General features: G+C 36.3%; 1 protein-coding gene across 2 annotated transcripts in view; it reads left to right on the top strand.

Annotated features, from left to right (window-relative positions):
• LOC127430101 (serine/threonine-protein kinase DCLK1-like) overlaps window positions 1-23,916 on the top strand; it is a 62,153-nt gene extending 38,237 nt beyond the window's left edge. Inside the window, exons 5-17 of one of the 2 annotated variants that reach the window (XM_051679574.1) lie at window positions 1,961-2,077; window positions 13,700-13,794; window positions 14,977-15,064; window positions 15,333-15,502; window positions 15,724-15,843; window positions 16,270-16,416; window positions 17,048-17,181; window positions 18,078-18,155; window positions 18,486-18,582; window positions 18,664-18,744; window positions 18,930-19,043; window positions 20,499-20,572; window positions 21,823-22,017. In XM_051679574.1, coding sequence (XP_051535534.1) covers window positions 1,961-2,077; window positions 13,700-13,794; window positions 14,977-15,064; window positions 15,333-15,502; window positions 15,724-15,843; window positions 16,270-16,416; window positions 17,048-17,181; window positions 18,078-18,155; window positions 18,486-18,582; window positions 18,664-18,744; window positions 18,930-19,043; window positions 20,499-20,572; window positions 21,823-21,880 — 1,373 coding nt within the window. In that variant the 3' untranslated portion in view covers window positions 21,881-22,017. Of the gene's footprint in view, window positions 1-1,960; window positions 2,078-13,699; window positions 13,795-14,976; window positions 15,065-15,332; window positions 15,503-15,723; window positions 15,844-16,269; window positions 16,417-17,047; window positions 17,182-18,077; window positions 18,156-18,485; window positions 18,583-18,663; window positions 18,745-18,929; window positions 19,044-20,498; window positions 20,573-21,822 lie in introns of both variants that reach the window. The other variant, XM_051679573.1, reaches the window with a different exon arrangement.
• The last annotated feature ends 281 nt before the right edge of the window (window positions 23,917-24,197 follow it).

The following is a 24,197-nucleotide window of genomic DNA, read 5'->3' as shown; positions in this document are numbered from 1 at the left end:
TGAATTCAGCAATGAGAGTTGAAATACTAGTATAAAAGTTAGCATTGTGTGTGTTTTCTTAATCGGTCTATGGATGCCTCACATTTCGCTCCCTAGCTCCCTATGTTGTGAATCAGTATATCATCCACAGAAATTCGGGCACTGTCAGGGGTGTTCATCTACTGAACTTTGAGACACTCATGATAAGTGATGTGCAAAACTACCAATTTTCATAATCGACTAGTCGGTCGGTTGTTTGAAAGCTCCATTATGATCACTTGACCCCAATCAGACACTTTCAGAGTGATATACGAACGCACAGCACTTAATATGGTAACAGATAGTTAGGCTAGATAACTCTAACATCTTATTGCACAAAACTATCAAAGTAATAAGAAAGGCTCCAATACATAGCGGCACAGAACCGAAGCTTATGCGCATCCTGAATGCAGAATGAGGTGCTTCATTGAGTGCTTCAGGGCAATCCTCTCTGCACATAAAAAGTGCAAAACTGCTAGAAAATATTGTGGGAACACTTCCAGTTCACGACATTAAACAGTTTAAACTTTTTAATGCAAATTTTTATTTAAGCAGTGTTAGACAGATTCAGCAAAATACTTTAATCTCTCCACAGCAGCTCACAAATGCAGGAACATTACTCACAGCAGAGGATTTAACTTGCGACAGTGACCATCTTGAAATGTATTGTTGATGCAGCGCTTTGCTGTAACAACAGCACATAAAACGACAAAACCTAAAGCATTAAAGATATGCAACTTCTTGAAGAGGGTTTTACAAAGCTGACTGTTATTCACTGTTAAGCAAAGCAAGCTATCATCACACAAATATGCTATCTGAGAAGTTGCATCTCTCAATTAATTTGAGAATTGCATCTCTTATTAAAACCACCACTACTCAGTAAAAATATTAATATTAGTAGTTAAACCCACTAATCGACTATTCAGTTGTTGAACGATTAACTGATTAGTCGACCAACTTGGCACATCCAGAGATCTTTTATACTGAGATAACAACCTCTGAGTTTTTAACATTGGAGAAAGCGTAATGGTCAGCTAGCTGTTATGACAGTAAGTCACAGTTTGCAGATATCATACTGACAACTACCTGTCACAAAATTGTGTGTGACTTTTTCTATTAAACAGCAATTTTATCGTAATAAACTCCACACAGAGTTCATTCCAAAAGGAAGCTTTAGTTTAAAGATTAGAGGATAGGCAATCATTTCATTAAGTGGTGAGCTGTTTCCTCACAAAAACAGTTTATTCAGCACACTGAAGCATCTCCTCCATAAATATCCATAAAAAAAGGCCTCTTTTCTTCTCGCAGGTTACCCTCCTTAGAATGTCTATGGGACCATAATGCATTCCTTTGCTAACCTTGTAGGCTCTCCTTGGTAGAAGGGCTCTGACACATCCCTACTTATGTCTCAATCACCTGTGACATGATGATGAGTTTGCACATTTAAACGCTGCTTATGAGTGTAATTTTAATCTTCTTCTGAAAAATAATATTGATAATATAAGATTGTTTTCCTTTTATGCACATGAAATATATTTTTGAAAGATATTACAAACAGAATCTCTTTTAAAGAGAAAATAAGGCTTTGACTTCATAATTTTTCACTTGCACTCGTCATCTAATGACTTGAGAGACTTTAGAATACATATGATGTTTCTGGTAAGGAAACATAGTGAACAATGCTGCTCTCTGGTTTTAACGGTGCATTCTACGAATTTTTAGGGAACAAACGTTTCAGTGCACTGGAACGATTACGCAATTGGGACAGCCCTAGGAATGGAGGACTCCCTGGTCAGAGCCCTGATTACTGAGCTAGGGATTTAATGAAGACATACTATATATTTTGCATTGTTTTATCTTGAAGATGGTTTCAATAGACACATGGTATAGTGTTTGAATTCATGCAACCTTCAACAGAGATGTCTTTCTCTCTCTTTCTCAGAGTGCAGAGTGGTGAAATCACAGTCCTACGGCCGCATTTCTTCCATGCAGGGCCGCTGCTCTCCTCGCAGTGGTGGAACTTCGAGAAGGAGCAAGTCTCCTGGTTCCAGCAGCTCAGGTAGTACCCTTTAGACCAAACTGATGTTGCATTGTCCCATTATGCATACCATTAGACAAATTATTGTGTTATGTTCTGTTGAGATTTGCTTCACTTCCTCGTTGTTTGGGGTCACTGTTACTCCAATGATTAAAGTGTGAAAATGATCATTATACAGTTGTGCTCAAAAGTTTGCATAGCCTAGCAGAAATTGTGGAGAAAAAAAAACATTTTTGCCTTTTATTTAAGGATAGTGATCATATGAAGCCATTTATTATCACATAGTTGTTTGGCTCCTTTTTAAATCATAATGATAACAGAAATCACCCAAATGACCCTGATCAAAAGTTTACATACCCTTGAATGTTGGACCTTGTTACAGACACACAAGGTGACACACACAGGTTTAAATGGCAATTAAAGGTTAATTTCCCACACCTGTGGCTTTTTAAATTGCAGTCAGTGTCTGCTGATAAATAGTCAATGAGTTTGTTAGCTCTCACGTGGATGCACTGAGCAGGATAGATACTGAGCCATGGGGAGCAGAAAAGAACTGTCAAAAGACCTGTGTAACAAGGTAATGGAACTTTATAAAGATGGAAAAGGATATAAAAAGATATCCAAAGCCTTGAAAATGACTGTTCAATCACTTATTAAAAGTGGAAAATTCGGGGATCTCTTGATACCAAGCCAAGGTCAGGTAGACCAAGAAAGATTTCAGCCACAACTGCCAGAAGAATTGTTTGGGATACAAAGAAAAACCCACAGGTAACCTCAGGAGAAATACAGGCTGCTCTGGAAAAAGATGGTGTGGTTGTTTCAAGAAGCACAATATGACAATACTTGGAACAAAAATGAGCTGCATGGTCGAGTTGCCAGAAAGAAGCCTTTACTGCGCCAGTGCCACAAAAAAGCCCGGTTACAATATGCCTGACAACACCTTGACACGTCTCACAGCTTCTGACACACTGTAATTTGGAGTGACGAGACCAAAATAGAGCTTTATGGTCACAACCATAAGCTGTGTTTGGAGAGGGGTCAACAAGGCCTATAGTGAAAAGAATACCATCCCCACTGTGAAGCATGGTGGTGGCTCACTGATGTTTTGGGGGTGTGTGAGTTCTAAAGGCACGGGGAATCTTGTGAAAATTGATGGCAATATGAATGCAGCATGTTATCAGAAAATACTGGCAGACAATTTGCATTCTTCTGCACGAAAACTGCGCATGGGACACACTTGGACTTTCCAGCACGACAATGACCCTAAGCACAAGGCCAAGTTGACCCTCCAGTGGTTACAGCAGAAAAAGGTGAAGGTTCTGGAGTGGCCATCACAGTCTCCTGACCTTAATATCATCGAGCCACTCTGGGGAGATCTCAAACATGCGGTTCATGCAAGATGACCAAAGACTTTGCATGACCTGGAGGCATTTTACCAAGACGAATGGGCAGCTATACCACCTGCAAGAATTTGGGGCCTCATAGACAACTATTACAAAAGACTGCACGCTGTCATTGATGCTAAAGGGGGCAATACACAGTATTAAGAACTAAGGGTATGCAGACTTTTGAACAGGGGTCATTTCATTTTTTTCTTTGTTGCCATGTTTTGTTTTATGATTGTGCCATTCTGTTATAACCTACAGCTGAATATGAATCCCATAAGAAATAAAAGAAATGTGTTTTGCCTGCTCACTCATATTTTCTTTAAAAATGGTACATATATTATCAATTCTCCAAGGGTATGCTAACTTTTGAGCACAAATGTAATTATGAAATAAACCTTTTTTTCCTGCTTAAATATTCCTTTCCATTTATCCTGAGCTTATTGAACTGATAAAATAATAGAAATAAGTGTATCATTAACTCTTACATTTACTGAAGTAGGAATGTGCATTTCAGAAAAGCAACTAAATACAGAAATAACCATATAATTTCTTAATTTACACAAAATAATGTTTTTTTTTTTTTTTTTTTCAAAAATAGTAACATTACTTATGTTTGGGGTCAATCTGACCCCAGTCAGATATCAATGTTTTAAAAAAAAGAAATATTAAGTAAATGCAAAAGCACACTTACTAACCAGGCAAACTAACTATGTGCAAATTTACAGTATATACACATCGTCTGGGCAACAGGACAGCCAAATGTAAATTTCATGCAAATTTCAAGGGCACATTTCAGAAAAAAATGAAATCTAAAAATAACCATATAACTTTTGATTACACAAAATAATAATAATTAAAAAAAAAAAAAATTATATATATATTTATATATTAAAAAAATCCAAATGCAAGTGCTTTTTTCCACACACTCACCAACTAGGTAGACTAACTATGTGCAAATTTATAGTATCCTCCAGGCAACAGGGAAGCCAGATGCAGCCTCTGTTCCCTAGTGCTAGTGAAAAAATAATAGGCACTATAGGTAATAGATTTTGCCAATACCAATATGTCATGAACTGCTGATATTCAAAGAGTTTTTCTTTTATTCCCTCTATATAAATATAGAACATATAATACACAAAAAGGATGGCCAAACACTTTTCTCCTAAATCCCTCTCACACCACAAAATTCCTGATACTGTATTATGCTAATGGTGAAAACCACAAAAGACTAACTTCAGATGCAAGAGGAACAGATAATTTGTGCGTGTGCTGTACACAAATACTTGTGACATTTCAGACATCTTTTGTTAGTCTTTGAATAATTTTTTTCTGGAGCAGACCTGGCATCGTCCATGGTTTCCAGCAGCTGCTGGAGAAGTGATTGCTTCAGGCCAACTTTGAATCTCCCTCACAGTGGATGCAGCAAAAAGTGACCTAGGAAGGCACTCTCTCCTATCAATGTGAGGCCTCACCAAGGCATATCCTAGCTGCTCCAACAATATTCTCCTCCGGTTCATTTTGCCACCACACCACTCATTGTTGATGGCACACCATATCACAAATGCATTGTATGCACTGATATCCATGATATTGAAGAATATTGCCTGGGGCCAACGAGAGGTCTTTCGTTGACAGCTGTATGTGGCAACCAATTTGTCCAGGTTGTCTACCCCTCCTTTTGTGTTATTGTAATCTAACACTATGTCTGTTTTTTTTGTCATCTCTGGTGCTCAAAGATGTATCTCTGTGCAATGTGCTTATCAGGAGGACAATAGTTTTTTGGGGGGCAGTAGGAGACAAGTGAAGTAGTGTTGGTGAATGCAAAGATGGACAATGTTGTCTCCCATCCTTTAGTCTGAACAAGCTCTTTTGGAAGCTCTGGCTTGTTTTTTCTTATTGTGCCCAACATTGTAAGCTTTCTTTTCAGCAGTTCTTCTCCTAGTGCATATGAAGTAAAAAAGTTGTCACGTCACATTATGGCCAGAGAGCCCATCAGTGACATCCAACAAAACTCTCATAGCCTATTTTTTTTCTGATGCACCTCCAGGAGGTTTTCCTGTGTAGACTTGTAATTTCCAAGCATAGCTATTATTGGCACCACAATCTGCCCATATCTTTATACCATATCTCACAGGCTTGCATGGCATGTACTGCCGAAAGGGACATTTTCCTCTGAACGGAACAAGACATTCATCGACAGTCACATAGGGACATGGGTTATAGAAGAGGGGCAGTTGCTGAACCCATCTATCCCAAACATCCCTTATGGCTGCCAGTTTATCATGTTCACTCCTGTGAACTCTTGTCTCCCTGTTATCAAAGCGTATGATTCGTGACAGGATATGAAAAGTTTCAAGAGACATGGTAGCTGGGAAAATAGCTCTACCAGTCTTTGCATTCCAAAGGCTACTTGCAGCCTCAACTTTTGATCTGTATACTTCAGCAAAGAGCAGTAGCCCAATATAGGTTTTGATCTACATCTTTCCACTTGTCACTATAAACCTGCCTCCCCTCTAAATGTGTCATTTCAAGAATAATTATTTCAATTGGAGTTGAGATGTAAAACTCGAAAGCTGACTTTATGTCTGTGACATGGCTTACTGCATACCTGGTAGGACCTGGGACCATTTTGTTTGTATTTGTATTGCTAAATCTACCCCTTTGCTCAGGTGGTGAGAGAGACCATGACAATTTTCCTTTTTTGGAAACAAATGTGCCCGGTCTGGGTAGCTGAGCAACAGGGGCCCCTTGTGGTTGTGAGGAAACAGAAGGGCCATCCTCTGGAGCATTGCTCTCATCAGAGGAGGATCCAACATAATCTGGGTCCTCCACAACATCATCGATTTCAGAAGCATTGTCTGACTCCGACACATCCTCCTCAAATTCACCGTCGGTGAGGCACATATCCCGTGCCTCAAAAACACTGAATCTAGCTCTTTTATTCATTTACAAAACCAAAACATAGCTACGAGAGAAACTTAGCAGTGTAGAAGTTTTAGAATGATTCAGATTGTCCTGTCCTTCCCTTATTATTTGCTTGCTCCACCCCTATGCCAGACAAGGTAGAAACTCCTGGGATTTCCAGGTGTATACCACAGATTCTCGCAGACGCACCCTCACCCCCTCTGTGGAAACATTGCAAAATGTAATTTTGTGTGTGTGCGTATGATAGATGTGTATATGTATATGTGTGTCTGTGTGTGTGTGTGTGTGTGTGTGTGTGTGTGTGTGTGTGTGTGCATACATGTGAGAGTGAGAGCATGTATGTTTGTCTGACTGTGTGTGTGTGTGTGTATGACAGAGAGAGAGAGAGAGAGAGAGAGAGAGAGAGAGAGAGAGAGAGAGAGAGAGTTGTGTGTGTGTGTGTGTGTGTGTGTGTATGTGTGAGTGAGAGAGTGAGTGAGTGTGGCCCATGCCAGACAAAGTAGAGACAAAGTAGTTTTCCCGGGGATTTATAGGTGTATACCACAGATTCTCGCAGACGCACCCTTCCCCCCTCTGAACATTGCAAAATGTAATTTTGTGTGTATGATAGAGAATGAGAGAGAGAAACTGAGTGTGTGTGTGTGAGAGAGAGAGATAGAGAGAGAGTGTATGTGTGTGTGTGTGTGTGTGTGTGAGAGAGAGAGAGAGAGAGAGAGAGTGTTTTGTATTGAGAAATTGCTCCTTAAGTACCAAACAGATTCAAAGCATGTGAAAATCCTTTGCTCTCAATAACATTTATTATGTTCTCAAAAACACATTTCTGAAAAGATCTTATGTAATTAGGAAAATACACGAAATATCAGGATAAAAATAACGATGCATATGTTTTTTTACTATTTGAAGAGGGTCTGGGCTCATATAGACCCCAAGCAGAACATAAGGCTTAAAAAAGTGTTTGTACCAGCAGAAGAGCTTGATACCGTTTAGATTTTCGCAGAATTCGAGAATGGTTGATTCTTGTTTGAAATTGAAATTTGTTTTAACATGTTTCATCAGACTAGATAAGTTGGTGGGTGTGCAAGAGTGAATCATGAAATCTAAACTGGGTACTTTAATTCATTGTAATCACAAAATTCATAGTAAATTTCAAACATGAATGAGCCGAGTATGTTCCTGCAGTTATATAAATTTGTAGCTTTAATTATCTCCAAATCATTCTGATGCTCAGAAAATGTGTTTGAATTTGGTGACAAATTCAGTCGACAACTTTCATGTTCTCGCAGTCTCGCTCTTTCTCTGTAATGAGCTCTTGCGTTCATTATAGTAGTTTGATTAATGCAATGTTCAAGTCACCATGATGACATTGGAGTTTTTTGTTTTCAGAGTCTGATCTGATTTTCCATGCTAATACTTTTTCATACTAGTTTGACGAACCATATCTCTAAATATATACAAAACTAATTTAGGCAATGCATCAGTCGATCAAGAGGTTGTACTTAAATTCTGTAGGACATTAGGGACATTTTTGTCCCTGTTTTACCCCAGCTGTATACTGTCACTACACTGCTTCCTGTTTCCTAGCCACCTCTTTCTGTTTCCGACACAGTGGCGCACTTTTGCAGTGTCGCGTGTTACAGATGCAATGTTTTGACATTGTTACAACCACTGCAGTGTTTTCATGACATTTTGTAGATGTTCTCAGATCCCCTATTTTAATGCTCTGGTTACTCATTTGTCTTTAGAGGTTGGATGGACCTTTTAAGCTTGATTGCTTGTATCTATTCCTAACCAAACACAAAAGTGCACGGAAAGGTGTCCTGAAAATCCATTTGATCTAGGCTCCATTATCTCTGTTTAAGCCCTAGAAATGGATCATGAAACATCACTTCCTAATATTGATGTTCCTGGCATACACCAGGCATTTATTCAACCAGGTTTCCGTGTCTTATAAATCTGTATAGGGACATGTCGAAAACAACAACAAAAACAAAACAATTATTGTGCTTCAGCTCACACACATTTTGTATTCAGGGTGGGAGCTTAAATTTCACACAAAACGACAGCATCCTCAGAACCAGCGTGCTCTGCGTGCTGTTTTGTAATGAGCTGGTGCTGAGTATCAACCTCATTCTCTGAAATTGTCAACACATTGCAAGGAAATTATGTGGGTAACCATCAAATGGATGATTGGGGAAAATTGTTTATGAGCAATATCACTAATGTTGTTTTAGGAGAATAGCTCTTTTTGGCTACCAGAGAGACAAGGGTTAGAGTGATATAGAAAGTGGTGCCTTATTACAAATATACAAAGCTTCCACTTTCTGGCTCAGAATCTCATGGGACAGAGATCTGCCATACAGTCTGGATAAACAAATCTGATTTAATTGTTTTATTGATTTTAAATAGGCTCATTCAAACAGCACTGTTAAATTGTCTTCAGTCTAATGAAAAAACAAACAAACAAAAAAACGTTGCTTTACAATTAAAGTGATTTAAGGGATGTCTAGTGTTGTATTATGAGACGAAAGTTGTATTTTTTATTTATTTTTTTTTTTATATTACAAAACTGCAGACAGCTTTGGCCTATTAATTAGAAAATGCTTTGGTTATAAGTTTGGTTATTGCTGGTTATAAGTTGTTAGTTATTGTTGCTTTTTTCATTTTAAAAACATTTTAAATTTTTTTCACCAGCAGGCTGCATGAGCTACTGGTCTTGTGCAGTCCCATGAATGTGCAGAGGAGAGCAACGGTCGGTCAACAGTTTCACTAAATAATACATTTTTGTTTGTTTCGCACCAAGCCTTATCATATGCTTTCATAACGATCATGAGTTGAATGGAATAATTTATTAGACTTCTGAATAATACTTTTTCATCCTCTTAAAGCTTGAAGAGGTGGTCACCGTAAACTGCTATTGTATGACACCACTGTGGACAACATTTTTCAAAATGTTTCCCTTTGTTTTAAGAAAAAGAAAGAAAGTCATATTGGGTTATAACAACACAGGGGTGAGAAAACAATGACTGAATTTTCATTTTTGAGTGAACAATCTCTTTAATCAATATAATTTTGCTTGGAATGCAGTTTAAGACTTCGTACCTTCTTTTTAAACAAACTTCTGTAAATGTCTGTCCTAAGTCTGTTTTTATCCTTTTTAGTCTTTAACAACAAGAACATTGGAAGCAGTACATTGGGTGTTTGTCTGCAGATATCTGCTAGATCTGTTGTCTAGGAGACCTCATTTTATGTCTGTGCCTTGAAGCACACTTTCAAAATTTGTTTTCCACACGAAACCCAAGCTATTACTTATTTAAGTTCAGTAGCTTAGTTAAGAGTATGGATTAATCAAGATGTGATTGTCTTAAGCATCTTTGCCTAGACACTTTTCTTTTTCTTTTTTTTTTTTTTTTTTTTTGTACCAATGCAGATCTTCTCTGTTTAATAATTGTAAGACTTGTAAGATTAATGAAAAGACTTGTATTGAACAACAGGTCCCTGAATCAATCTCCGGTTATTTGTTTCTGAATGTTCAGATAGTGGACATCATGTGATACTGCTGCGGCAATACAACATGATGAACACCCTCATGAACAAATACTGCCAATAATGCAAATGAGGAACACAGGGAAGTGTAATCAACTCTGATTTTATACACATTATAGTATACACATTTTATGTTACAATAATAGGCTTAAACCTATGGAACATTGTTAGAAGTCTTTAGAGGTTTGTAGTTTGTGCCGTTTTTAAAGTCAACACTGAAGCAATGTTCACATTTTACTTCCGTAATATGAAACATTTCCGCGTAAAACTTGTATGTCAGGACTTTATTTTATGGAATAGATTGGATCATGAAAAGTGGGCTTTACATACCAGAATGGAGCCAGGTGTTTGGAGGGGTGGGTTGAAAAATTAGGATTTGTGGTGATGTCAGCTGAAAAGGAAAGACATTTCAGAGGCAGATCATTTTATTACATTTTCATGATTATAAAGACAATTTTTTTTTCTTTTTTCTTTGGAATAATGTACACTAATAAAAATGTATTAAGAAAGTATGTTAGGTTAACTTTCATTTCATGTTGATTTTAAAGCCATAATGTCAAGGTATCTCACTCACCACAGACATCAACCATCATCTAAAATGCAAGCAATTATGTAAATAATGAATATGTTGTCATTATTTACTCACCCTTATGTCACTCCATCCTTAAAATGTCATGATGTCCAACCTGCACGCCTGCTACTTGGAATATATTGCTCAAGTTACGTTTACTGTGGTTATATGGTGTTTTTTTGTCCTTTTTGGAGCTTGACATCACTGTGTGACAATTAACTTTAAATATATGATAAAAAGCTGTGTGAAGACTTTTTTCTTTTTGTGTTCCTTTAAAGAGTGAAATTCATACAGGTTTGGAATGACATTGGGGTTAGTAAATAATGGCAGCATTTTCATTTTTGGGTGAACTATTCCTTTAATATGAAGTCTAATCCAGTCTGTGAGTGAAGTCCTCAATGTTGTTCCATGTCACTATCATCCTCTCACAGACATGAAATGACTAATGTGTTTTCCCCTCACTGGTTGCATTTACTCATTAACCAAGTTTGTCGTTCAGCACACACATAAATGGTGGCTGATCTGATAGTCCTTCAAATCTGTTTTCCAATCCCAAAATAACACTATGATGCATTCTCACTCTCTCTACATGCTGAATTATGCCAGGCTATGATAACGTACCACAGATGGTGAGAAAGCACAGAGTGACACACAAACACACAGAATGACATACTGCTGGTATCTTAAATGATATTGATATATTAAATGAAATCACATTAGTGTTGAAGCCACTGAATTATAGCATAATCATGGCTTCAAACAGCTTTATTTGTATTCACACAGTGCTTAAGATACTTCAGAAATCCACTTCAAACACAACGTCATCTGCTCCACTAAGAAACATCTCCACTCTGTTTTGCCACGAGATCTTTTTGGAGATCTTTTTTGAAGTCACCCACACAAACAGAGCTGCAACTACGATATGGCATGTTTATGAGATAAACTCCTCCCTCTGTGGCTGTCTTTGACGTAAGGTGTGCGCAGAAAGCTCATTCTGCCTATAATCGGCCAGCAGACACACACTGCATACACCTTCTCTCTTCTCCCTTACTCATTCATGCTCTTGCTGTCTGACAGTTAATATGAGCGCTGGAGGAATCGCCATTTGCTCTGGCAACCTGTTGCACCCTAAAGCAGGTAGGATAAAGAGATGGGGCTGAATATTCGTAAAGATGATTTGATTGCTTGAAATGCTAGGTGGTGAGATTTTTCGTATTCTATTACCCGTTGAAATTTCGTATTGCTCAGGGTGGTGGAGAGTAAGTTAATGTGTTTTTCTTTTTCTTTTTTTAGTTTCACATTGGATCGGATTGAAGTGTTGATACGTTTTGAAGCTTTGCACATTTTTCATTGCTATGATACTTGAGACCTGATGCAAGTTTTATCACATTTCTGAACATGTGTATGCTTCTAATAATGAGGGATCTATCTATAGTGAAGTGTGTGTGGGTCAAATTTTTCCTACATTGTGGAGACCACATGTCCCAACAATGATAGTAAAACCTTAATTCACCAATATTATGGGGACTATAAGAGCTAATGGTCCATATGAGGTAAACAGCTGAATTTAAAACTATATTTCAGTCTATTTTTAATATTTACACATTATTTATGCTATTACACTGTTGTATGACAAATTTCCATCAAACTGAATCGATTTATCTTTAACAATTGTAATTATTATGAATTAAGCATAATGTGAAGTATTTAATTAAACGTAAATACTTCACATTAATGCTTAATTTGTACTCATGTATTTTACTTTATTCAATTCAGCTTTATGTAAATTTTTCATACTATTGAAATGTGAAAATATTGAAAATAGACTGATGTATTTAGAAACCTTATTGCATTTTTAGATTTTAGCTAAGACACTACTTAATATCTAAAAATGCAAATAGGTTTATGTGATTTTTAGGTTTACTGGTGTGGTTAGGGGATAGTAAATGTCATTAGTTCATTGTAAAACACTAGAAGTCAATGGAAAGTACCCACCATGATAGAAAAACAAACATGCTTAGTCCTCTGTGCTTTTGCTTTTTATTTCACAGAAAATGCTGTGACTGCTTGTTTTCCATAATAATTTTGAAAAGCCTAGAATTACATATTCAAGCAATTCTTCAAATGCAACATAAACAGTATATAGTATATACACTGGCAGCCCAAAAATTTGGAATAATGTGCAGATTTTGCTCCTTTGGAAAGAAATTGGTACTTTTATTCACCAAGGTGGCATTCAACTGATCACAATGTATAGTCAGGACATTAATAACATGAAAAATTACTATTACAATAAAAAAAAAAAAAAAAACTTAAACTACTTCAAAGTGTTCTCATCAGAGCAAAAATCCTCCATGTGCAGCAATGGCAGCTTTGCAGATCCTTGGCATTAAGATCCACACTCCTTTCCAATTATCTGTTGTCCAATGTCTGTTTCTTTGCCCACTCTAACATTTTCATTTAGTTTTTCTGTTTCAAAAGTGTCTTTTTCTTTGCAATTCTTCCCATAAGGCCTGTACCTCGGAGTCTTCTCTTTATTGTTGTACATGAAACTGGTGTTGAGCGGGTAGTTCAGCCGAGGACATGTGTGGTGTCTATTTCTCAAACTAGAGACTGTGATGTACTTATCCTCTTGTTTAGTTGTACATCTGGGCCTTCGACATCTCTTTCTGTCCTTGTTAGAGCCAGTTGTCCTTTGTCTTTGAAGACAGTAGTGTACACATTTGAATGAAATCTTTTTCAGTTTCAATCATTGTATAGCTTTCATTCCTCAAAACGATGATTGACTGATGAGTTTCTAGAGAAAGCTGTTTCTTTTTTGCCATTTTTGATCTAATATTGACCTTTAGACATGCCAGTCTATTGCATACTGTGGCAACTCAAAAACAAACACAAAGACAATGTTAAGCTTCATTTAACGAACCAAATAGCTTTCAGCACTGTTTGATATAATGGCAAGTGATTTTCTAGTACCAAATTAGCAATTTAGCATGATTACTCAAGGATAAGGCGTTGGTGTGATGGCTGCTGGAAATGGGGCCTGTCTAGATTTGATCAAAAATGACTTTTTTTGTTATATATATATATAAGTTATATATATATATAAAATTCATAACAATCATACAATCATATCATCAATGAGATATTAATTCATCAGAGGAAAGCCATCTAATCTGACCGTGCCTGAGATTTTAATTTTGTTCTTCTACATTTCAGCTAACGGAACAGCAGGCAGTCAGCTGTCCACTCCACGATCAGGCAAATCTCCCAGTCCATCTCCAACCAGTCCAGCCAGTTTGAGGAGACGAAGGGTAAGACCTTTCCTTCCAAAAACCTTTCACATGATTAAATTTGTTCTAATGACCTAGGTCTCATAAATGGCTTAAATACATTTATATTGTGTAAGACTTAGAGGAGCAGGCTTTCTTTTTAGTTGTTGTGTCTTTTACTAAGTTGCAACCATCAAGCATTTTCAGATCTTTTTGATTAACCCTTATTTTATTGCAGATGCTACACACATTTTTAATTTGCAAATAAAGTGTTATACTGACTTACATTTGCACACATCTATACTGAATAATTCCACGTTCACCCAAAATGTTGCCTAGCAACAACAGATGAGCCTCTTGACCTGGCTGTATGCCCTTTCTAGTTCCACACTGTCTCTGATATTGATGATGAGAGATGCAAATCATATGCTTTAGCAACATGTGGTTTAGGTTTACCCTGTGTTCATCCAAAGACTGCTTTTTGGGTACTATTTTTTTTATTTTATTTTTTTATTTTTTATGGATAGTCTTGTGTTCTATTGTATAGAAAAGTTGTGTTGCAAAATATCAAGAGATTAATTGTAATATTTACATGCTGTCAGCATTTAAATTTCCTGCAATTAAACAATGATTTATTTTCTTTACACATATGCCATAAGATTGTTTATAGTAGCTTAATTAATAGTCGAAAGTGAAAATGCAAATGTATTGCCTGAAGACAAACAGGCAACATTTATTTTATTATTTGTGTTTTAATTCAATTAACATCCACTGGCAATTTTTTTAATTACAATTTCAGTGATTTGATGAAATAATAAAAAAAATATCTTTTTTTTCCCTTACCTTTTCGCATTATTAAGTATTATTTTCTGATGGTGTGTTTAAATAAAAACATTTCTTTGTGCTGGCTAACAGCAGGCAGGATATTTTTTATGATGTCAGTTCAGGAAACATCAGTGAAATACACCTCACATGCCCTGCTCTAGTACGGAGGTATTCTTAGCACACCCAATCTTTTTCCATAGAAACTTATTTTTCATTTCCCTCTATGATATCTCTGGTCTACGATTTAGTATGCATTTAATCCATACTGCAATAAAATATTACATTTTTTACATGATAATTCAGTGATAAAAATAATTTTGGTTCTTCACTTGTATAACTGAATGAAAAAGTGAAAAAGTGGTTTTTAACAAGCCTTGACTCACCTTGACTCTCTGACAGGGCTCCCAGCATAGTGGATCCTCCCTTTCTCTGGCCTCCACCAAGGTTTGCAGCTCCATGGACGAGGGTGATGGACCAGGCAGTGAAGGTGACAAAACCCTGAGAACATTTACAAGAGCATGTGTTTCCCATCACACATACTTAAAAAGTATTTGATAAAGTTAGTTCTTTAGAAACTTTGGAAACCTCAGTTGTGATCGATTAGACCATTCCACTTAATCAATAGGACATATTCAGGACATCACAAGCTAAGGCCATATATATATCTACAGTCATAGACAGATCTTAATCAACTGGTCTTCAATTATTGTTTTCATCAAAATGTTACATCTCACATGCAATCTATTTTCTTCCAGCTGAGTTGATGGAGGATTGTCCTCAGGTTCCTGCCTCCATTGCAGAGAGGTACAAGGTAGGGAGGATGATTGGGGATGGGAACTTCGCCGTGGTCCGAGAATGTATGGAGAGATCCACAGGCCGAGAATATGCTCTGAAGGTCATCAACAAAAGCAAATGCAGGGGGAAGGTGTGATGATATTTTCCATGGTGGATTATGATTCTCTGAAGAATCCCGTTCTATGAACAAATTGTAAAAATGCAGTTAACATTTTGCACTTATAATGAATGATTCTTACTTGCTGTCATTGTTTTGGTCAAGTGACAGTTCCTGTAATGGTAATGACATGGCCTGTAAGAAAAACTCAAGAATATCAGTATCACATTATTTGGCTTGATTGTGGCTTATAGGAACACATGATCCAGAATGAGGTATCTATACTTCGGAGAGTGAAGCATCCAAACATTGTTCTACTGATTGAGGAAATGGACACTTATAACGAGCTCTACCTTGTCATGGAGCTAGTAAAGGTGAAACATCTCATAAATTTCCACAAACTTTTACTTAACAGAATGTTTCCAGTATATGCTTTTCTTTGACATAACTTCATAAATGTTATAAAGATATCTAGACTCTTGCTATCTTCTACATTTAGAAATTAAAATAAAATTGACCAAGGTTCAGTAAAGTTTCTTAGTGAGTCTTAAATTTTGAATTGAGTCATGGTGCTCATGCGGGTGACTTTTAGAGGTTTTAGTTTGGCCTGCAGTGTGTGCCAATCCCATTTCCCAGATCATTTTCTTTATACTGTATCTCACTAATGAAGTGTACAAAGCCAAATGTATATACTTAAATTGGACCTTGGCTCACTGATAGTGATTCTCTTTATGACAACACAGAGAATGTCACTGAATAAGTGATGAACTTGTGTGTATGCCGCTTATTTGTGTGAATAGGGCGGTGACCTCTTTGATGCCATCACCTCCTCAAACAAGTACACGGAGCGGGACGCCAGCGGCATGCTGCATAACCTGGCCAGCGCTATCAAATATCTGCACAGCCTTAACATTGTTCACCGCGACATCAAACCTGAGAATCTCCTGGCGAGTATTCATGTGTGACAGAGAGAATCTTGTCACTATAAAAGAAGAAATGGTGTATCAAAGTGTCACTTTCACAAACACAGCCTGGATTGACACTCACATCTGTGAGAGACAGATGCAATATGCTTTTTCCTCTACTCAACAGCATAAACCTTAAATAACCTTCTTGGGCACTCTCTAAAGTAAAGATAGTTCAACTTAATGTTGGATCTAGTCCAGTAGGACCCATCTAATAAGTTCAAAGGCAACACTGTGTTGAGAGTGATACATGTCTTTCTGCTTGAGCCTTTCACACATGACGTGCAAAGTTGTGGCAGATAAGATTAATGCATGCAGTCAAGAATTCTAAAATACACTAACCACAATCTTTGGAGATTATGCATCTATTTCCTCCAGTTTTTCTGGCCATAATGCTAATAAAATTGGAAAACTTGTCTGGAATCCCATGAGCCACTTTGATCTTCTCCTTTGGCACCTGTTTGCCAGACTAAACACATAAGCATACAAATACAATATTTAATACTTTTGTTATTAAACAAGTAATTAAGTTGTTCCATGTATCTAAATAGGTCAAGACAAGTCTTTTAAAGTCTTAAGTTGGTGTGTTTACATTTTTATGAATGTGTTTCAGATTTATGAGCACCAGGATAGAAGCAAGTCTCTGAAGCTTGGGGATTTTGGCTTGGCAACAGTTGTAGATGGACCTCTCTACACTATATGTGGCACCCCAACTTATGTAGCTCCAGAGATCATTGCAGAGATGGGGTGAGTCATATCTTCATTAGCAAAGGAATACATAATTAAAATATGTTCTCATTCACAGCAGAGCAGACAGACCATTAGCCAGTTGCAACAAATAAATATATATATCTTTTTTAATGGGATAGTTCACAAGAAAAAGAAAAAAAAAAAAAAAATTCTCTCATCTTTTACTCACCCTAATGCCATCCCAGATTCTTTCTTCTGCAGAACACAAACAAAGATTTTCAGAAAAATGCCTCAGCTCTCTAGGCAAGTGAATGGTGGCCAGAACTTTGAAGGTCCAAAAAACATATAAAGGCAGCATAAAAGTAATCCAAATGACTCCAGTGGTTAAATCAATGTCTTCAGAAGTAATATGATAGGTGTGGGTGAGAAACCAATAAATATTAATGTCCTTTTTTTACTTTAATCCTCCACTTTCACTTTCAAATTCTTCTTTTGTTTTTGCCAATTTGCATTCTTCATGCATATCGCCACCTACTGGGCAGGGAGGATAATTTATAGTTATTAATGACTTAAATGTTGATCTGTTTCTCACCCACACCTATCATATCACTTCTGAAGATATTAATTTAACCACTGGAGGCTTATGGATTACTGTTTTGCTCCCTTTATGTGAATTTTAGTGCTTCAAGTTCTGGCAATTATGCACTTGCATTGAATAGACCAACAGAGTTGAGATTCTTCTAAAAATCTTTGTGTTCAGAAGAAGAAAAAGTCATACACATCTGGGATGTCATGAGGGTGAGTAAATGATGAGAGAATTTAAATTTTTGGGTGAAATAACCCTTTAACATAAAAGGCTTGTAGCAACTGGGCACAGGGTATTTTAAAGATCACTTGGTTTGGAATATAACTCACCGAGTGTTGTCATGTTGTGTTTCCTCTCTCTGTGACAGGTATGGCTTGAAGGTTGATATCTGGGCGGCTGGGGTCATAACGTACATACTCCTTTGTGGGTTCCCTCCATTCCGTGGGTAAGTAGAGTGCTGTAAAGTACTTGGTGATTTGTGGAGCAAAGCACTTAACCTCCATACCACTAGTTTTGGAATATTTTTGAGAGACTGCTCTTCAGAATAGCAAAGGTTAGACATTGACTGGTTTTTGGAGAAATTAATTATGTGAATCTCACCAGTTGCTTTATATTACTGTGCCCGTTTGAGGCACTCACACAATTAGATTGTGAAATCTTATGCACTCTAGTGGCCAGGTTCTGTAATGCTCTCTCAGTGCATGCAATACGTTTTGTTCTTTCTGCAATAACACAATAATTGATAATGAGTCTCTTTATGTATTTGTTCCTGTAGAAGCACAGATGATCAAGAAGCTCTTTTTGATCAGATTCTGATGGGACAGCTGGATTACCCTCCTCCATACTGGGACAAAGTATCAGAATCTGCAAAGGTCAGTGTACCAGACCAGAGTTTGTATGTGTAGTTTGTGTATAGCAGAAAGAATAAATCTGACTTTATTCTCTCTCTACAGGGGCTTATAACCTGCATGCTACAGGTTGAAGTCGACGAGAGGTACACAGCTCTACAGGTGCTAGACCATCCCTGGGTCAATGTAAGACTTAATCTATTAATTCTTCATGACACAAACAGAATAATTTCAGTGTTGAAAAGAAAAATTTGAAATAATATATTATAAACGGTTCTAAAAATTGCACTGGTATGCTACAGCTCAGAATATTACCAGGAAATCAATGCTGGTAGACTAGAGATTTGAACAGTTTTTATATCTTTTCTCAGGATGACAGAATGTTGGAGAATGAGCACCAGTTGTCTGTGGCTGGCAAGATTAGAAAACATTTCAACACAGGTCCCAAACCCAACAGCAGCACAGCAGGGGTTTCTGTCATAGCAGTAAGAATCTTTTCCTCTAATTAACGTCTTTCTTTGTCAGTATTGCCCTTGTGTTTGAAGTTTTTTTCTGCTTCATGTAATCCAGCTCAATTAAATCCAATATAATCAAATATGGGTGCACAAATGATCACTTACATACTAGAGAATGTGTCTTCATAAGTAACCATGTCTTTTTATAAGGTTTGTTAAATGTCTAGTTAGTGCTGTGGAGAATTTAAGGAATGGTTCAGTTTTTCAGATGAAGACCAAAGGCCTATTTATACCCAGTCCAAATTTATGCCACAATAAATAAGTAAATAAACAAACAGGGCATTCCTAGTGACCTTTTAACACAGTACTGAGTGCACAAATTTGCACTGATGAAACAAAGTTTTTTTTTTTCTTTTTTTTTCAACTGTGTAAAAAAAATACCATGTAACATTTATAAGCTTTTTGGAAATGTGAAAAAGAGAAATGGTGTTTATTCAAACGTTTTGGCTATCTACTCAAACTTTTCAGAAAGTTTGTTCACCTGGGCTGAATAGTTTTGACACATTTTTTTTTTCTTTTTTTTTGTTGTGATTTTTGTTTACAATTTGTGTCATTTTGGTCCATCAATCTTGGTGTGAAAAGGCCTTATGTCTAATGGATTTATTTTTTTTTATTTTTTTTTATTTTTTTTACATCGCAGTTTAATATGCACAGAGGAAGTAGACTTGAATATAGTTATTTCTGGATATCAAATTGTTCAAGAGTTATTACAGCACTTGAAGGTTTTGAAATTTGTGCTCTTATCTCAAGCCTCTCCATCTGACTCATCCATCAGCTGTTCTTCTCTCATTTCTCTCCTCTCCTGGTAGAAGCCATCCTATGTGACATTATTTTCTCCTGCTGTAGCATCTTTTCCTCTGCTTCTGCACTTTCACTGTACATAATGACTGTCAGCACTGTTGTCAAGACAGGAACTAAATCCAGTTAGCCACTCAAAAGTCCTACATTATATTTTTCATGCATAGCTTGTTTTTTATAAAATTGCATAACATTAATACATTAATGCACACACAAACAGAATAATGCATTATAAACAAAATACTTCCTTTGAAAATATTTTCACAGTCTACTTTTTTTTTTTATTTGTTTTTCGCTTTGATTTTGTTGTTTGTCATTCCTTGATTCTTTAAATGTTTGTTTTTGGTTTTTTTTTATCACTTTTTGATTTGTTTGCACATTGCTTTGTATGTTTGTTGTATTATTACTGTAGCTTAATTTGCAGTTAAACTGCTATGTGTTCTTATTTTACTTAACCATGTGTTTGTAATTTAAAACTTGGCTTACTCTTTGCTCTTATTGTAAAACAGCCAATCAACATAAACCCATGAGTAATGAACAGCACTTTAAGTCTTAGAACTCGTGCTGTTTTATATGGTGAAAGTAAAAATCTGATCTGTTGAGTTGCATCCATTTTTCTCTGCTCAGCCGGACGAGGGGTTTACCATCAAGCGCTCAGGGTCTTTGGACTGCTACCCGCACCCAGGGATGTATTGGATGAGGTATGCCCACAGAGCAGCCCAAACTGGCAGTTTTTCCATGGCAACGTGCTGGCAGTCTCCATACCACTGCCTCTTATTTTCCACACTTGGCCTCATGCTATAAAGTAGAGTGATGCATTGCTTTTTTGGGCCATTTATGCCTTGCTCAGCCCACATTCTGTGTAGTTTTGGCTATTTGGTGGTGCTTTGCTTGTCAGTCTTTCACTTTGCCAGCTTTTGTCCATTTCTTTCCTCTGGATTACTGTTTCACTAGCATTCATTTTTGCTGACTCAAATGCTCGGACACTGGACATAGTGTGAACCTATATCAGAGTTTATGGCACTGCTGGTTAGGAGTTACTCACTGGCTTAAATGTGAGGTTCCGTGCTGGGTGTGCATACAGTATGCGTGTCTTCTGAAGAGTGCACTATAATGCACTTGTTTTGTTTACCTTATGAAAAGTTTCTTATGATGAACAAGTGTTCTTGGGCTCTAAGGGGGCATTCACACAGAATGTGCCTATTCTTTTTCTACATAAACATGCAGTAGACAGACATTTTTAACCGTTGCAATCCATCTTGCTCGCTTTTTCAGCATCATGCGCAAGAGTTTTGTGTTTTTTAGATGCCGTGTCCGATTAAAAAGAACTTAAATTTTTAAGAACGCATCTTAAGAAACATCTGCATTCTGTTTTATTCATTGCATTGTGTCTAGTGCTTTTTAGCGCATTAATGCGTTAGGTCTAAACCTTGTCTAATTGTCTTGATGAGGATTTCTAAAAACTCTCATACACTTCACACGTCAAATCATGCCCCACCCCCCCACGCACCCCCCAACAACTATTGCCTCAAATGTTCTATTGTTGTTAAAAAAAATGATCAAACAAAAATATTGATTTGCAGTTTAGGCCTATAAATAAAATACAAATATATGGCTTTTAAATATAAAGTGAAATGCTAAAATTACCCATCTTAAATCACCAAAAAGAAATTTATTAGAGCTATTGATATTGGTAGATATAGGCAAGATTGGCCATGACAGTGCTTGGTATCGAATCATAAAGAAAATAATTGGTATTGCCCATCTCTAACATGTGTTTGTGCTGTAATTTATCTATATAGATTTACTTTTCATGGAAAACACCTTCTGTATAATGTTCTTTAACACAGACTAATGAAATCCCATTTGTCCTGCCTGAACTCTATCCAAGCTTAATTTCCATGATTCCCCCGAGCATCCGGTCACTGTCACATGCTCTCCTGTTCCCCAGACCACCCCTCTTGATAAGGAGAGGCAGGTTTTCAGACGAAGATGCAACCAGGATGTGAGATCCGCAGCTCCACGTACCACCCGGAGCACCTTTCCCTCCAGCCTTACCACCTGCGCCTCTGGCCCCACCCTCTCCTCGGTTGATTTCACCTCGGAGTCTGAAGAAATTTCTCCCAGCTCAGCCGACACGGTCCGCTCTCCCACCTCACCATTTTAACACCTCACACATGATAAAGTGAAGGAAACCTAAGTGTGAATGAAACTAGATGACAAAATAATGGTTTGTTAAGTCTTTCATTAAGTATTGAAATAGAAGAACAGCAGAAAGCACAACAGGATTGATTGTTGTGAGGCACATGCATATGTTTTTTTCTATATCGAGTTTGGTTACATTAAATGAGTGTATCGAGTTTGGTTACATTAAATGGATGGCGGATAGGTGGAACTGGAATAGTGGTTTTCTCTGCTTAAAATCTGTGAGGGTGAACCAGAGTTAATATGAAATCTCACACTTTTCAGCAATTTATTGTAGTTTTTCATTTCATCTTCAGAAAAACATAGTTTTCTCTTCATCAAAATTAAAGTTTGGTGCTAAATGACTCTGAGATAGTTAAACCATTATGTTTAGACCATCTGCCTTTACATGTATGTCCTAGTAATAAGCCCCCTCTATTTTTATGCCCTCTAGTGTTGAATAAAGGGTAACGTAGCTATTCATCCCTCACTGTTCAAGTCATGACATAAATTAGTCAGGAAGGCTTTAAAAAACATGTCAGACATCTAAACATTACCTTTTATCCCTGTAGTAAACCTGGGATGTCTTATCAGCATCTTTTCTTTTTGTGACAAAATCTTGTATGTGGGTTTCTACCTTTTGTATAAACTTTTAAATATTTTTTAAAAATATTTTAGGTTTGGACATTTATTTCAACCTAATAACCTATATTTGCATATTTAAACATTTCCTCTCAGAGCATGTTTTGATTTCTGTCTGTTAGGCCTTATAATGTTCTTTATAAAATGTGTGTAATGCCTGTATAGTGTTTATGTTGCTATAAGAAGTGCTATAGGTGCTGATAAATCACAAAGAAAATTACTAGAAACTCAGTCATTTCTTCGTCAGTAAGTTAGGTTCTGTCAATACCACATGAGTCATGAATATACATTTATTGTACAGCTGCTTCCCTGAATCATTAATTCTCACAGTACTAATTGTACATGAGAGAATGGAATGAACGAAAAATAGCTACTAGATTAGCTTGTTAGTTATTCAAAAGTGTAACAAACTGGAAAATAAAGGCGCATTAACATGTCAGGATATTTTGGCAAAGCTTTTAGATAATTGTCTTTTTTATTGTTGAATGTAAGGATCTCACTTGTTTAGTGAGCATCTGCAGCCTTTTGGGTTCAGCAGTGACATGATTAGGGGAAACAAATGTATCTTTATGTTTTGTAATGCAGTGTCCAAACAAGAGAATGATAGGTAATGTTTTATAAGGTGAAGACAAATATATATATATATAATAATAGATAAATAAATAAATAAATAATGCATACATATTTCAATAACTATTCACTTTTTGCATTAAGATTCGTAAAACACTTCCTAAAATTTAAATCTGTTTATAAAAAATTAGATGGCTAACTAAGCATCGTTTGACAGAGTGTTCATTATCATAAGTAATGTCATAATGAGAATAATTTATCCATAACCGTTCAAATGCACAGAAATTCTAAAACTTTAATTTTGTGCATTATTATTATAAAAGGTGCACAATAAGGTTCTATGTGTTAACATTGTTTAATTTATGAGATATCAAGAACTGACAATGAACAATATTTGAAATAGCATTCATTAATCTTCATTAATATTAATTTATAAATACACAATTGTTCGTTGTTATTTCAGTGCATACATATACAAGTTTTAAAAATGCAATAAGGTTATATTTGTTAACATTATTTAATGCATTAGTTATCATGAACTAACAATGATCGATATTTTTACAGCATTTATTAATCTTGGGTAATGGATAAATATACAATTGTTAATTGTTAGTTCATAATGCTTGAACTATTGTAACAATAACATGTACAACTTTTAGTTCTAAAAAGGTATTAATGTTATATTTGTTAATAGAAATGCAAAATATAAATATCATGAACAATGAACAATATTTTAACAGCATTTATTAATCTTGGTTGATATAATTTATAAATATCCTTTTGTTAATTTTCATCAATGTTTGTTCATAATGCATTAACTAATGTTAACGTATACAACTTTTAGTATTAAAATGCAATAAGGCTCTATTTGTTTACATTATTTATTGCATTAGATATCACAAAGTAACAATATTTTTACAGCATTTATTA

This window comes from Myxocyprinus asiaticus, chromosome 39 (genome assembly GCF_019703515.2).
Source record: "Myxocyprinus asiaticus isolate MX2 ecotype Aquarium Trade chromosome 39, UBuf_Myxa_2, whole genome shotgun sequence".
Lineage (NCBI taxonomy): Eukaryota > Metazoa > Chordata > Actinopteri > Cypriniformes > Catostomidae > Myxocyprinus > Myxocyprinus asiaticus.
This window is presented reverse-complemented; position numbering and strand designations above follow the sequence as displayed.